The following is a 15,633-nucleotide window of genomic DNA, read 5'->3' as shown; positions in this document are numbered from 1 at the left end:
AACCTGTGTGATTAATAGAACTACAAGAGGACGCAGAATATCATTTTAGCATCACCTGCCACGCACCTCACGTCTCGCAGCACTGACCAACCCCTCTACCTCCCAAGCCTCATCCGCTTCCTAACAGGCGTATCCGAAGTCATTACCTCCGACGAAACTGAGGCTCACTCGCTCTGTCTCTGATATGGATGGGAACGAAGAGGTAGAGGTAGAGAGCGGCATGATTGACTATGGAACGGTTGCGTTGAGGGTGTGGAGTACATGTAGCATATACGTGAGGAAAAGTCAATCTTACTTTCAATTCTCACGTGATCCACTATAGTCTATGATGTTGTTTGTTTATAGCACCTCATCAAAACGAATCCCATTTCCCATTCGACTAGAACGTAATGCATGGAACAAGCGCGTTCGTGAACGTTTTACTCGAGAACCTGCAGAGCAACGCTCTTAATCGCAATGCCAAGACATCAGTACTGTCGTGCTTTTGTGGACACGCGGGGCTCTGTGCAACATAGCATTGTAAGCTGGTTTATGGACTTCTGGGTCTGTTCATTCCTGACCATCGCTCGCTAGCTCGACTTTGATATCGTAACTGCAGGAAGGAATCCTAGAGGCATACACCGACGTCGTCACTGGGTTCGCATCTTCCATTCTGACTCATCTTTCCACTCATAAAATCGTCCCTAGCACCTACACTACTCCCTCACATGCACAGCATCCTCGAGCTCGTGGAGCATTGTCCAGCCGACGACGAATGATCCGACTCCACCGTGAAACTCCTTTGGCCCCATCGGCAACCTCACAAACTGTTTCCCCAATGGCCAATGACACCGTGACTTCCTTTGTGTATGTGCTATATTGTTTTCTGATGTTTTTCTGTTGCCTCAATTTCATTCCGTTTCAATCCCGACATTTTTAACGTGTTCCTTGCAGTTATGCGGTGGAGCAGCCACAGGTCCTTGTGCAGGATTCTGTCTCCTGACACTATGTAACATTTTTCCGCTCTGTCTGGACGAAGTGTTGCGGAAAGCAAGTGGCCGCTTTGTGGGACGGTCCTAATGGTATGTCTGATGCCTTCGCGTCCTTCAGCGCTATCTGACTTCGCACGTGAACTCAAACTTATGCGATTCATCAGCAACGTTTTGTGCGGGATATTTTTTGTTTGTATTTGCAATAACAAAGGGGGGATAAAGCTAACTTTTCAGCACCACGCGCAGCACAAAGCGCAACACTTCCTGTTGCGGATTGTGATCCGGAGGCATGTGGAGTGCCATCCAGATGAATGCGGATTGGCCATCCGCATGGGGACCCACATCTACGGATTGTGATCCGGAGGCATGTGGACCGCCATCCAGATGAATGCGGATTGGCCATCCGCATGGACGCACATCTAAATCTCATCTTCCGGACCCCTGGATTAACGCTCTGGTGCGAGAGGGTCGATAGGCGGCCTTCATTCGACCTTGACAGGGTACTTTGATCACGCTAGATAATGTCTTTTCGCGTCTGATCGTTTGCTTCGGAAGGTATATTTGCCGGATCAGTCTTCATCAGCCGAAGGGCAAGGGAGTTCCTCGAAGTCTTTGTACCCAAGGCATCATCTTATCGTACAATGCAGAGAACCTCAAAAGCTCGAAGCATGGCACTCCCGATTCGATGGACCACGTCACGAAACGCTTTGATGAGACCACAAACCGACTATTCCGAGACAAGAAGGAGCTACAATTCGTTCCATTCGGCTCTCCGCTTGACAAAGATCTCTCAGCCGGCATCCATGGAGGCCAGCTGAAACTCGATGTGTAAGTAGGCGAACAAACATCCAGTGTGATAACAATATTAATCTTCGATAGCGCGGAGGTGGCAGAGTTCTTCGAGCCTTCTATACAGGCGGCCGGCGGCAATCACGTCAATCAAAGCCCCGGTTGACGCGTCACAAGGGATGATCAAAGTGGGTTACTCATCACTAACCACCATGAGGCCTTAATGATCGCCTTTTCGTAGTCCGTCTGGTTGGTGAGAGGATTCGCGGCTAGCCCGTGGCTCTTTATTCAGTTACAGGAACGCCTCGCTCCACTGAAGATTACTGTGAACAGAACTGACAGCCCGACGTAAGAGGCCATATGATTATTCCAGTGCTTCATCTCTCTGATATCGTACGATTTAGCTCAAAAGCTGCGGCCGATGGCGCACTTGGCTTCTGCTGCGATCACCATGTTTCGGCCCGGATGTCGAGATTTGTGTACGGGGTGAAGGGTGAAGTACTTGCGTGAGTACGATCCAAATGATCCGGAGCACTTGTCTCGAAGAGATCGACTTTGCGAGCTCCCTTCTGGTCCTCGGCTACTGCCCGGTGCATTTGATTGTATCCTCGCTCGAGTATGTGTTGGGTGGTTTCACTGGCACGTGGGCTGACTTTACAAACGTGTGCATTTGCAGTGTGTGAAGGTTAAAGAATCCACGGTGTTTTTGCGGAAGTGCATGGCTTCAGCCCGGGACGACTCTATCAGTAAGCATGTGCTTGTCTCGTTCAATCGCACTCTCACGCTTGTCAATCATACAGCGCATGTAGAGAACGGTCGCTGGCAAGAATGGCAAGACATAGTGGACGATCGTGTTGAGCGTCGAGATTCACTTTGGTCTCACCAAATTCAAAGCGTGGATAAAATGGAATAACAACGTGGGTGATTCTTGTGTATTTGTTTTACGCACGCTAAGTAGTTTGGGATTAGGGAACGACCAAGTAGTATGTGAAAATCCGCATAGGACCGGTACATTACTAACTACGTTTGCAGTGGACCCGCGTCTATCGTGTATAGCGAGAGTGGCCATCGTGTTGACGAAGATGAACCGGACATCTCTGAGGATGACTATGCCTAGAAGTCCAAGAGCGTACCCGGGCAAGCATAGTCACAACCCAGTCATCTACTTCCGAGGCAGCCACCCCCTCGCCTCCGACCCCAATGGCCACTGAGCGTGGCGTGAGGAGCAATACAACGTCCATTTCTCATCATGCGCCACCAACACCCACGGCTAATCGAAGCATCCGGGAGGTCGAGCGAGAACAGACCATTTCTAGCGCATCCAAGGTCTCTGTCTCGGCTATTTCTCAACACGTCCATACAGCCACTTCCCAACATACACTCCCAGCTGCTTTCCACCCTCCCCCTGCAGCTGCCTCCCAGCCTGCACCTCTTGTTACCGTCGAAACCCGTGGACGGGAAGCTGAACCTGCTGCTAAAGGAAAGACCCACAAGACCACCGTACCTCCTTCCCCGATTGACCCAGCGGACACCACCGTGGGCAAGAGTCCAGGCCGGCTAGCAGAAGCCCTTATATCGGTATGGGGCTCTACCTCCAAGGCGAATACGCCTGGAGCCTTGCCGCTCCTTCAAACATCCTGATTTCTCGAGCCAACAACGTTGAAGACTGAAGCTCCCCTCTGCTGTCTCTCAAAGTTACGCCAAAGACTGCGGAGGTCAAGGTTAGAGGAGGAATACGAGGAAACCAATCTGCCTCCCACCATTCGGGATGATCACAGCGGGCGGTGCAGCAGGTAAATGTCTGTCTAGTTCAAGAGCCCAGAGTGCAGTCACTCTCTTCACACAAGGTCAGTCCTTTTCTTATCGTAATATCCTACTCTATCTTATTCCAACAACATCGCCGACCTATGAAGATTGGCGACGGAGATGGTAATAAATGGGCGATCCCCATGCATCTGCAGTCTATCCTGGCCGAGATTTATCAGGCACACGCCCTTGCCCCTGCCCCCGTCCACCTTGCGATCCCACAGATAACGCCCCAATAGACTACGCCGTCTCAGTCATGTCAACACCCAGCTAATCCCACTATATCGTCATACGTTCCATCCAAGTCCGCCCAAATTTTCCATCAGCCTCCTTTGTCGTTATGATTCAAGCCCGAGCCCTGGTCATCTACAAATGAGGCCCACCAGCGGAGGAAGAGGAGGGAGAATCATCACCTTTTCAACGCTATCGCTGAGGATTTTGGAAGGGCCACACGTTGTCTGGTTTTGGATCCAATGACCGTTTGAGTCTCGTGACTTTTGAAAGTGGGACCTGGCGGACGTGTGTGCAAGACACCTTACCTTTGTATTGGTAAGGGGTTCATCGACGTGATTGGACGTCTGAATGAGGTTCCACACCCAGATGTCACAGCCCATTACTCCCGGCGGCATCACCGCCCCCATGGAACTTGGTGTTCCTCCGGCAGCAATAATCGCTTTGTCGGCATCTGAACATGTTGGAGAGCCAGACTTACGTCTAACATATCATCGGGACGGTAACTATGATGGACTGTGTACTGTTATGACGGAGATTCGGGGCGCGGCGGATGAAAGCAATCGAGGCTAACCAGAAAAACCAGGAACAAGACCTCGCGAGTCGGTCCGAAGCTGTCAGGATTCATGGGCGGGCCATGAGATCATCGACGTGGGGGCGGATTTGGAGGTGGGCTGGGGCAGGCTGGGTATGCCACCAACTTATGTCTTTCCGGGTCGGATAACGCCAACAGACTATGTGAGTTGCTTGCCCGACACACGGATTTCGCTATAGTAAGCATTTTACGCGCGCAAACTATTACACCATAAGTCCTTGTATAACTTAACTATTAATTTATATATGACAACCAGCAGGTCACCTTTTCACAAATTCTGCTAAGTCTTTTGCGCCATGTCTGTACGAGCAACTTAATCATAATTTATGTATTTATGTACCGTGTCTCTAGTCAATCTTGTATCTGCCTGGTTGCCAGTAAATAGTTTTGGCAAGCACCGGGTCATGAGACCTGTGTCCGGATGTGGCCAATCTTACAGGACTGCCAGTCAGCCAGGTGCAAACTCACTATGAAAGCGGTGCCCGTAAGACAAAGCCCTTACAGCTTTTGCCCTACAAACTTAAGGCTTTGTCCAATTGATGGGCAAACATTGGTGTTTAACGTTTATTTATCTCACAAAGGCTTTGTTAGTTTGAATCAGACTGATGTCCGCTACCTCTATCTTCCAAGGAAATGCAATGCTAGTGTTGGCTAACATTATAAGTAGACTTGAAGTTGGTCAGTTTCCTCGCCTTCAGATTTCAGCCCCAGTTGACATCATGTCACGCACCTCAATATTAATAGGATGCACCAGCCATCAGCCTCAATTTGCAGATGAATGTGCAGTAGGTGAAGTGTTCTACCGTGCACCAGTGTATGATGTTATTTTCTCTTGCATCTCACCTCGTGACCTTGTGCGCCTTGGGTACACCTGTCATGCAGCATATGCTGCCTCCAAGGACTATTCCCGCCGTGCCTTCCTGATTAATCGACATATTTCTCGCTTCCTCGAAAAACCTCTCGACTTTCGAAGCTTACAAGCATGTACCGGGACACTCATTGCAGGCTCAAATGCACTGCAGTTTCTAGACCGAACATTCTATGTTGATGCTGACATGGACCTGTATGTCCATCCAGGGCATGCAAGAGAGGTGTTGGACTACGTTGTTGAAAGGGAGGGCTACACATTTAAACCACACTCCAGGCAACCTCAGGATTACCGTACCATTGTTTCTGATACATGGGACAATACTCAAACAGGCCGGTGCTATTCAATCAAAGGGGTCAAGTCTGTATTCTCACTTGAGAAACATGGCTCCAATGGCTTTTTGAAGATCCAAGTTATAGAATGCGCCACCAGCCCGTTTGACACCATCATCAATTTCCATTCCAGTGAGTCCATGGCTACCAGTCCATTATACTCAAAAGCTGATGGCCTGTAGCCTGTGTCATGAACTTTATAGCCTTTGATGCGGCTTATTCATTGTATCCAATAGCTACATTTGAAGACAGGAGCACTCTTCAAGTGTGGAGGGAAAGGCCACTACATGACCTCACTGTCCCAATCAAATATGGCCAACGTGGCTTTCAATGGTTTTCCACCCTACCTGGCAATATGACCTCCCAGTCCTTCTATCCTCACAGAATCCGTACTGTTGGTGATCAATATACTTGGAGGCTGGCTTTGGATATGCAGGGAGTTGAGTTGCGTCCTCAGATGAGCCTCTCTTCAACCCCTTTCCAGTTTGACCCAGTTACCTGCAATGGCTGGTCACTGCTAGAACGAGATGAAGAGATGGCAACCGTCTATGAGCCAATCCAATCATCAATATTTCGGTATAACTACACGACTGCCAATGCAATACTGCACTTGGACCTATACCGGTTTATGTTGGAACAGTGCTTCCTGCGTCGCACATCACTGCAACTTGAAGGAACAGATCTGCTGGAGCAAGCGAAGCAGACATGGTATGTCATCACTACTACATCATTGCTTTGTGGCTAATGGAGATTTCTGTCATCAAGGTTTGACGCTGAGTTAGCTTGCTTCTGGCAAGCGTATAAACATGACTAGAAGTGCAGGCCTCCAGGAATTACTTGTACATAGGACATAGGTGATATATTAGATACCATCATCATGTACCTTATATGTATATAAACGAATGAGACAGGGGAACCCTGACATGCCCGGATCAGGTTGGTATGGTGTGGCTTGCGGCCCGGAGGGCATCTATGGGTATTGCCGTCTGGAGGGACGGGGATTGCTGTCGGGGATTGCCACCCAAGGGCAGTGGATTGCCAGCCAGAGCAATGGGGATTGCTGTCCTGAGGGATCAGGAGGCACATGGATTGCCATCCGGAGGCCATGATGTTGCCATCCAGACCCCTGGATTGCCATCCCAGGCAGGTGTAGACCTGTGGAACAGATTATATAAATATGGTGAACAATGGGTACTTAGCTGTGTCGGGACAGATTCTATAAATCTGGTTAACAATGGGTAGCATGCTGAGTCCTTACCTCCGTTTATTTGAGTGTCCTGGTGATTGCGCCTTCGGGCCAAATATAGATTGTTGACACACATCATATAAGTATTACGTGGTCACTAGCTTGAAGTCCTATCAATCCTACATATCCCTCATGTCTACCTTGACAAATGTTGCATCTCGTTCGTATTTATTTAATGATGTTATACAATATACTCATGTGTTGGTGATAGCATCCACTGGCAGCTTTGCCTTTGACCTACCCCATTCATCAGGTCGCAACTCTCTCGAATTCTCCATGATTGCTATGGACACAAGTAAGACTACTATGCACCATACTCGGTTCATTTAATCTAAAAAATGATATTGATTTATTTAGACCAATACCACAGTCAGGCTGACACACTGAGGCGCATGGAGGCCAGAATAGGAGCCCTCACGTCAGACGTCTCCGACATTACAGAAAAGATCTTGGCGCAGGGAGGCTCGTTAGATGCAACTTATAAACTTGCCCAAGACAGCATGGATAGTCACAATCATACTCGTACTCTCTTGCAGGGCATGAGCCAAAGCATGATCCACATGAACGAAGATGTTTCCGTTCTGAAGATTAACGTTGAAGCCATGAAGAATGTTCTCCACGATGAAGCGAAGAGGAGGGAGGAGGATAGGCGTATTTTGATGGAAATTAGAGATGCAGTACTCACACCGCGGGTACGGGAGATAGTAGATACCTGACCTTTTTCCGAATCCTGTCAATTTAGTGTACTTAGAATACCGCTGTCACCAAGTGTCAGCTGCGTCACATCAAACAGTTTCTCATCACACTTTGTTTGTGAATATGGCTGCTGGCCAGCGGCGTTCGTTCAAAGAGTTTGTTGAGCCTGACTGCGATGGCGCTATTGTGCTTCGTGCTGACGTGGCCCAGGGTGGCCTAGGTCTTCCGAGTCGTCTAGAGAAAGGTCAACTTCAGCCTGAAGGAAGACCGCACGCTGTTCAGCGGTACACAAAAATGTACGTGTCATTTTGCTGCTTTCCGAACCTTACTGACGGATGCTGGTTTCAGTATTTGCTTTGATTATTTCACTTGGCCAGGCTACCCTATACGTCTTGACAGGTCTTTGCGGACAACCGAGCAACTCGTCATTGCTGCCCTCATTGTTATCCTCCTCGACGAGCTCCTTCAGAAAGGTTACGGTCTCGGGGCCGGTATTTCCCTTGTCATTGCAACTAAGCATCTGCGAATCCATCGCCTGGGAGGCCTTCTCGCCCACAACCGTCAACACTGGTCGTGGCCCAGAGTTCGAAGGTGCCGAACTTCATGAACCTCCTTGCGGTTGCCATCGTGTTTGCCACTGTCATTTATACGCAAAGCCTCCACGTTGAGATTCCTGTCAAGAGCAACAGATTCCGCGGTCAACGCGGCAGCTACCTCATCAAGATATTCTATACCAGCAACATGCCAATCATGCTCCAGAGCGCGCACTTACATCAAACGTGTTTATTGTGCTGCAAATGCTCGCAACGCGCTTCCTGAGACTCTCCCCAGCTCCGGGCAATAGCTGGTATCGCACACTACATGTCGCCCTACACACCATCGAAGAAGCTCTCCTCAACCCCATCCACATTTTCCTCTACATCAGGTGATGGCTGGTCATCGTGAGAGTTCGATGTACAACGAACTCAAGCGCGTTATTCCTACCGCCGCTGCTTTTGGAGGCGCCATTCTGGGCTGGCTTTCTGTTTCTGCTGATTTTATGGGCGGACCCTCCTCATGGTATCCAAACTCTTGCCCAACGCCGTCCAGACCTCAAGCTCATCAAGGCTACCAGTTGAGAGAGCTTACTCGTCAGCCCGATCTCCGAGGCGTCGGCACAGCAACGTGCCTGCCGTGCCGGACGAACGAGGCCAGGCAAATGCTTTAGGTTGTATATGGAGAAGGTCTTTATGCCGGAGCTCGAGGAATCGGCGCATACAGAAATTTTGAGGAGTAATTTGGCGAACACGGTGCTCGAGCTTGTCAAGGCGGGCATTAAGGTGAGCATGATGTAAGGTGATGTTTTTGAGGTAGGCTGACGCGTGTGTAGGATCGTGTCAATTTTGATTATGTGAATGAGGGCGCCAGAGCTGTTGAAACACCCCGCGGCGTTGGATGATGATGGGAACCTCACGGCATTGGGGAATTTGATGGCTGCAGTCCCCTCTGGATCCGCGGGTAAACGATTGTTTTGATGGCGGGGTTCTCAGACATTTTTCTGCCGCATGTTCAGCTCTCGAAGATGCTGGTCGTCATCCTAGAGTTCAAGTGTAGCAACATGAGATCTTGACAATTACTGCGATGTTATCAGTTGCGCACTCAGCCTTGAGGTTTGCTATCACTGGCATCTGACGCCGTTGCAGTACCAAATGTATGGCTGGGCCCGAATAACCAGCGAACAGAAGCGGGTGCTGCAACGACCCTGCTAACCGTCCCTGATGGTGACCACCTGACACTTCTTAACGTGTACAACGACTATACCCAAAGTAAGTTATCTCTCCTTGCACATACATACACAAACTCGCACCCTACCACTAGACCAATCCCACAAAAACTGGACCTGGATCAACCACCCCCCCGCTCGGGCGCTTATGCAAGCAGACAATGTACGCGAGCAGCTGATACGGTCAATGGAATGGTCTGATGTGGAGCTCGTGAGCGTGCAAGATCAGAAGATAAGGTTCACGGCGATTATGCAGGCGTTGTGTTGTGGGCTTTTCATGCAGGTTGTGCACAAGGAGGGAGAAACAGGGAGTTATATGACCTTGAAGGATAATCAGGTGCATTATTTTTTTTGGTTTTGGATGAGGTCGGCGTGCTGATGTTTTTTTATTTTGTGGTAGGTCGTGGCACTGCATCCATCATGCGGGCTGGACACGCAGCCGGACTGGGTGAGTTCATAATCACGAGGAGACATTATACTACGGATGTGTGACCCGAGTGTATGTTCTTAGGCACCTCAGCGCTGTGTAGGTTTGTATCGACCCTCCGGCAGAGTACGCGAGTTCGTACTTTGGTTTGAACAATTGGCCAGACAGTGAGACAAAGTGCGTTGCTGAGGGCTAGGAAAAAGCAGGCGGGGAAGTTTGGGACACGGTTTGACCAGGCGGAGGCATCAAAAGAGGGATCGCTTCCGCTTGCTATGCGTACTCTATTATTTTCTTACGATCTAGTGTATATGTGTTATCTCTGAAGGGCCATAATCTGTAGGTGTCCTCCGCAGTTTAGCGTCAAAGTGTTTGGGTATTGTTCACTGCAATAGACTATGCATGTATTCTGGCTAGTACTTAACTCGGTAGATTTTTACCTTCAACTGGACACTCAAGAAGATAAATGCATTCCTATCGTGTCGGGAATAAACTGTTGGCTGGCGCACGGGTATGAAATGCCATGTGGCTGCCATTTGGCTACGACGCTCATATGTAGAATCCGTCCTGCGGTTTATTGCTAGGGCCTACCACTGCGGCGCTACCATAAATATTAACAACATGAAGACTAGGATATTCAAGACATGACATACCGAAGTTCATTGGTTCTTGCTTGACCGATTGTCACGCATCGCGGCAGATAACTGAGCAAGATTTAGACTTGGGACAATCTCCTGGTGGGATTCTTCTATCATCTGGCAAAAGAGGGCTCCAGAGTTACGTTTGGCACATAAAAAACCACCCACCGGCTGTTGTGGCGGCTGTGATTGGACAAGGCACTGCATAACTGGAGGAGGGAACCGTTGACGGAAGGTTGTGGTGTATTTTCCTAGTGGCTCCAACCCAACGTTGACTAGAATAATATCCGTTATCCGCCCGGAATGAATCGTCACGTCGGAGCGGAATTCTGCAGTAAGGTCTTTCATGTTCGTGTTTCAGGTGGGTTTTCTGTGTTTGCGACGTGCATGTCACTTCAACATCACGTGATAACAATCAAGTTCCAAGTTCCTTACTACATTCTCCACCACCAGCCACTGAGCTACAATGGCGATCCACCTGGTGGGGCTTTGTGTGCGCCGATATTCTTGGAGCAAGAAAAAGGAAGATGCCCTGGTATTTGCTAGGCGTGCCGCCAATCCACAGCTGCACGATTCGACCTACAATCGCAAAGGCACCCTTTTGGGTCCATGACCCTGGCGAGCCCTGAGGAGAGACGACGATGAGTTCAGGAAGCATGAAGACCTTCGAAGAAGAGACGAACAAGAAATTAGACGAAGACGCAGGTGGGAGAACAGGAGGGTATTCTGAAACGTCAGGAGGAAGCAGAGCTCGCTGCGCGGGAGGTTCGCCAGAGTTATGTTCCTTCTCACATGCCTGCGGCATTCGCAGCTGGCTCCCAGCATCCATCTTTCGTCGATCCGCAGTTTAATCAAGATGCTGCTCTTCTTCTTATGCCTACTGAGAGCCCAACACGGTCAGCGTCCTCGAATCTTAAATACTTATACTTGTTGACTTTCTTGTAAAGGAATCACACCACGACTCCGACAACTTTGAAGCCGTGAGTATTCCCTCGGCAATTTTGAGCGTATCTCAATGTCCTTTCAGCCCATCGTATCCTGCACCAGTAACCACAGCATCGCCTGCTCCACCGGACGGACATATCCAATACCCAAAGCTAATGTCACAACACCAGCTCAAGCAAGGCTATGTACCTTCTCTGCAATCGACGTTCAATTACCCCACTCTGAAGCCTACCAATTTTGGATGGTCTTCGCTACATTTCGTACCATAACAACATGGAAAGGCTCTTTTCTCGGAGGTATGCTGCCTCGTCCATCACACATCAGAATTCAACATAACCTTCGCGTTCATAGAGTTGACGGGCACCAATGCCACCCCCACACAGCAGAAGGCACGCACAGAAATCCGATTTACGAATGCGGGTCGACTCTTGTATTTCATGCAAGGTCCCGAGACTGCAAATTGTTTTACTCACCACAGTGTCAGCTCGCAGAGGGTATTTTGCTCGCACTCTCCATTTTGATGGTCAGCATAATTGGGTTCAGAAGATGAGACTTCGTTGCGGAAGACCATCGATTTGCTGGTGCAGCTCAAGCCCCTTGTGATATCCAACCAGATGGTCCAGGACTACTCGCAGAACCGCGTCGATACCCTGCACATGAAGAACTCGCTGCACCTCGGAGAAGATCGATACCTTATCACGCTCCTTCTGAAGCACTTCTCTCTGCACAACAATACCCGATTCGTTCATGACGCTCATGCGTTTACCGTAGTGCCTGATGGCTGAAAGATTCTGCTCCCTCAACGTCGTCGCTGGATCAACTCGACGGTTCATAACCTTGGAAAGTTTATGCCCCCGGAGCAGCCTTGTGGTTTCTGTTGCTTCTCGATGCGGTCTATGATCATGATCGATTTGGTTTCGACTATCATTCAGTCGTGCCCGCAGCCATGCAACACGTAAACTTCCTGTCGCAATGCAACTCACCCCAGACTTACGTCTAACATATCATCGGGACGACGGCGATCTCCTCGACAACCTCATCAGGCGAGCACTGACTCGCCTGCGCTTAGAGCGCCGTATTGCTGTGGATTGCCATCCGGAGGCACGAGGATTGCTATCCGGAGCACGGACTTCAGCGCAAGTCTCGCAATCCTATCTCGGCAAAGTCAAACTCGAGCTCCAGGACCAGTCCAATACCCTGTCGAGCATCCCAAGAAGTTCCTTTCGGTGCGCGGCGGATGAAAGCAATCAAGGCTAACCAGAAAAACCAGGAACTAAGAACAAAACCTCGCGAGTCGGTCTGAAGCTATCAGGATTCATGGGCGGGCCATGAGATCATCGACGTGGGGGCGGATTTGGAGGTAGGCTGGGGCAGGCTAGGTATTTGCTGCCGACTTTCCGTGTATTTTGTTGCTGACGCTCAATCTCAGGGCTGTAAGGGGGGGGGGGGGGGGACTCATCCATTCCGCGGAAGTCTCGCAATCCTACCTCGGGGATGGTCCTCGTGAGCGATACTGCGTGTGGCACGGGACGTGCGCAGATGGATGTTGTTTCGCCTGTGCCAAATGGCTATGGTCGATCGCACGACCCTGCTCGTCTCCGACTCATGACGTGAAAGGTTGTACGGCGGGGGACAGGAAGACAGTAAGTATTTGATTCGAGATGACGGTCACTTTGTATGGTCACTGTTGTACGGTCACTGTTGTACTGTAAGTAAATAGTACCTACGCAATGACAATAACTGGGATATCATCCGTGGGACGGTGACGGAAAAGTAAGCGGTCGGTGAAGCAAGTGAAAACGATTCTACGACCGCTTGTAACAGGGGCACTAAAATGAGCTAGGACCCGAGCTAGGACCGCCAATACTTGCCCAGGGCGCACAGGGATTTTGATGCCCAGTTGCGGCACACAAAATTCTCCCCCCTCCCAATCACCTACTGCAAAAACAAAAGCATAAATCGCACGATCGTCGTTCCAGTCGATGTGAACGACCCCGGATCCGGCCTCTTTGGCGGCAATAGTGAAGAATGGCCCCCCCATGCTCAGATTTGGACGAGCCTCAAATTTGTGTTGGAGGATGTTCTGAACACGCTCATTTGCTCTACAATAGTTTTAATAAATCAGTAATAGTAAATATAAAAATGTAAGACGTACTTTAGAATCTCATCAAATTGGTCCGGAGCATGATCCTTGAAGACCGAAGCAATTTTCGGAGCGATATAAGTTTTGATGAAACGCAAAAGGTCATCTATCGCCTCAATGGCTTCAGGGAGACTGGGCCTCCGTCTCCAAGGTGATGCGAGGCACGGAGCCAGTGACCTCCCAGGCCCCCAAGTGGAACGCATCGGTGGCGGAGCGGTTCTTGTCTTGTTTGAGGAGATGTTTTGGCTTGCTGGCCAATAAGCGGTCCCAACGGACCCGGAGTCCCTTTTGCTGGGCGGGGGTGATGAATTTTTCGAAGCGCATGAGGAGGTACGGGGGGATATCATCCGGAACGGAGCCAGCGGGGAGGTGGCCCAACGGAAGAAGGATTTTCCCCTCCAGTGGAAGAGGATCGAGCTTCTGAGGCGTATTGGTATCGTGGAATTTCTGCCGTATGATGTTCCGAACGGTCTTGCCGGACCGCTTGATTGCGAGGAAGTCGGTGGGAAATGCCTTAATCTCGTGGACATCTAGACATTAAAAATTTCATATGTGTGGGTCCAGATAGGTCCAATCGTTAATTTTAAACCACGTACGTAGACCCTTCTCGATGATTGCGTTAATCTTTTTCATATCCCTCTTATCTTTCCATTTCTTGTACCTTTTGGCTTGGCTTTCTGGACCGCGACCTCCTCGTGGTGACATTTTGATGTAGGATGAAGATGTGAACTCAATTTTTAAGTTGGGGCGAATTTTGTTGAATATCAAGGATTACATAATACTTTGCATGAAGTTTGGTAGCTTTATGGTTTAGCGTTGCAGTCACTCCCAGCTTCAACAAGACAAGCTCCTTTCCCGATTGACCCAGCTGACACCACCGTGGGCAAGAGTCCAGGCCAGCTAGCAGAAGCCCTCTCATCGGTATGGGGCTCTACCTCCAAGGCGAATATGCCTGGAGCCTCGCTGCTCGTTCAAACATCCATATCTCTCGAGCCACCCGCATCTCCGTTGAGATTACGCAAGAGACAAAGGTGGAAGGCCCTCCATCGTCAACCACGCCCGCAGACACCGTTCCCACTGAGCTCATCTCGGAAGCTCCCAGGGACCTCGTGTGGATGTTTCAGAGGTGGCTGCCGAGTAGCACGCGGAGACAACTCGCACTCGAACTCAATTTCACGTCGGAGGCACCATCTGCATCAGCGGATGATACCACCGGTGATGGTGGTTGGGCCCCGATTAGTCGTGGGGTGCCACTAAAGTGACTGGCAGTGCAAGAGCCTGTTGGCTCCCCCGTTTGGGGTTTCTCTGGTGGAGGCGGTAGCACCGGATGGGGCTCCAGTGTGGTCAACACCAAATTGGGGGCGCCCAAATCATAGAGTAGCTGGTCTATGGGAGAGTCCCATGGCCTCGCCAAGACCTGACGCATCCCCTCTTCCACTTGAGCGTGAATCCGTTTTGTCACGGAAGGAGAAGCGTGTGTCCAGAGCGGTCTTGCCGCCATCGTTCTTCCAGTGTGTATTCCAAACATATTCCACACACGCACTTCTTGTCTGACGTATCCCTAGAATCCGTCTAGGCACGGATTCCTTGTAGCTGATGCGGGTGGCGGCATGCTTGATATCAGTTCATACGCCGTCCGAGGAACAAATCCCCTGGTTATTGGAGAGTCGATAGGCGGCCTTCATTTGACTTTGACACTGCTTTCCTGGCAGGGTACTTTGATCACGCTAGCTAATGTCTTCAATGTTCATACCGTCCATTGAAGATCGGATCTGCTCGCAACTCGCTGACCCATCTCGTTTACAAGTCCATGCACCGTCGGATCGTGGATGGACAGTCGCTCGTCCAAGTCTGATAAGGCTTCGCGGCGTGATGACGATTCGAGACATCGGTTGCAGCTTTCGTGTAGCGTCTCAACGCTCAATCTCAGGGCTGTAAGGGGGGAAAACCATCCATTTCGCGCAAGTCTCGCAATCAGACCTTGGGGATGGTCCTCGTGAGCGATACTGCGGGTGGCACGGGACATGCACAGATGGATTTTGTTTTTGCCTGTGCCAAATGGCTATCCCGTTTTTGGTCCTGGATCTTCATCGTAGGTTCTACATCGTGTTCGATGAGAAACATGCTGATGAGTCGCAGATACAGCACAAACGACGGGTATCGGTGGGTACATGCCTGGCCGATTTA

General features: G+C 50.0%; 6 protein-coding genes across 6 annotated transcripts; 4 read left to right on the top strand and 2 right to left on the bottom strand.

Moving 5' to 3' along the window:
- Positions 1 to 1,378: 1,378 nt before the first annotated feature.
- On the top strand, positions 1,379 to 3,438 carry DEU56DRAFT_952540 (uncharacterized protein; the record flags this gene model as incomplete). The annotated part of the gene is made up of 10 exons (XM_041359169.1): positions 1,379 to 1,471; positions 1,527 to 1,569; positions 1,619 to 1,799; positions 1,851 to 1,921; positions 1,978 to 2,009; positions 2,059 to 2,108; positions 2,165 to 2,266; positions 2,307 to 2,376; positions 2,437 to 2,506; positions 2,878 to 3,438. 10 exons carry the CDS (start codon positions 1,379 to 1,381, stop codon positions 3,399 to 3,401), a joined length of 1,236 nt encoding a protein of 411 aa, XP_041206882.1. The 3' UTR covers positions 3,402 to 3,438.
- A 1,673-nt stretch (positions 3,439 to 5,111) lies between these two features.
- Positions 5,112 to 6,337, top strand: DEU56DRAFT_739507 (uncharacterized protein; the record flags this gene model as incomplete). Its single annotated transcript, XM_041348738.1, has 2 exons — positions 5,112 to 5,724; positions 5,775 to 6,337. 2 exons carry the CDS (start codon positions 5,112 to 5,114, stop codon positions 6,335 to 6,337), a joined length of 1,176 nt encoding a protein of 391 aa, XP_041206881.1.
- A 3,107-nt stretch (positions 6,338 to 9,444) lies between these two features.
- On the top strand, positions 9,445 to 9,756 carry DEU56DRAFT_739608 (uncharacterized protein; the record flags this gene model as incomplete). Its single annotated transcript, XM_041348747.1, has 2 exons — positions 9,445 to 9,633; positions 9,697 to 9,756. 2 exons carry the CDS (start codon positions 9,445 to 9,447, stop codon positions 9,754 to 9,756), a joined length of 249 nt encoding a protein of 82 aa, XP_041206880.1.
- Positions 9,757 to 10,379: 623 nt separating this feature from the next.
- On the bottom strand, positions 10,380 to 11,187 carry DEU56DRAFT_952539 (uncharacterized protein; the record flags this gene model as incomplete). The annotated part of the gene is made up of 3 exons (XM_041359168.1): positions 10,380 to 10,475; positions 10,527 to 10,687; positions 10,794 to 11,187. The coding sequence occupies 3 exons, from the start codon at positions 11,185 to 11,187 to the stop codon at positions 10,380 to 10,382; spliced, it is 651 nt and encodes a 216-aa protein (XP_041206879.1).
- A 706-nt stretch (positions 11,188 to 11,893) lies between these two features.
- Positions 11,894 to 12,088, top strand: DEU56DRAFT_739531 (chitin synthase-domain-containing protein; the record flags this gene model as incomplete). Its single annotated transcript, XM_041348739.1, has 1 exon — positions 11,894 to 12,088. A coding segment is annotated over one exon (195 nt), but the record flags the coding sequence as incomplete, so codon positions are not given.
- A 938-nt stretch (positions 12,089 to 13,026) lies between these two features.
- On the bottom strand, positions 13,027 to 13,356 carry DEU56DRAFT_739490 (uncharacterized protein; the record flags this gene model as incomplete). Its single annotated transcript, XM_041348735.1, has 1 exon — positions 13,027 to 13,356. A coding segment is annotated over one exon (330 nt), but the record flags the coding sequence as incomplete, so codon positions are not given.
- Positions 13,357 to 15,633: the final 2,277 nt, after the last annotated feature.

This window comes from Suillus clintonianus, assembly GCF_016758775.1.
Source record: "Suillus clintonianus strain FC179 chromosome Unknown DEU56scaffold_51, whole genome shotgun sequence".
NCBI lineage: Eukaryota > Fungi > Basidiomycota > Agaricomycetes > Boletales > Suillaceae > Suillus > Suillus clintonianus.
Note: the sequence above shows the minus strand (reverse complement) of the source record. Positions and strands in the feature narration are given on the sequence as shown.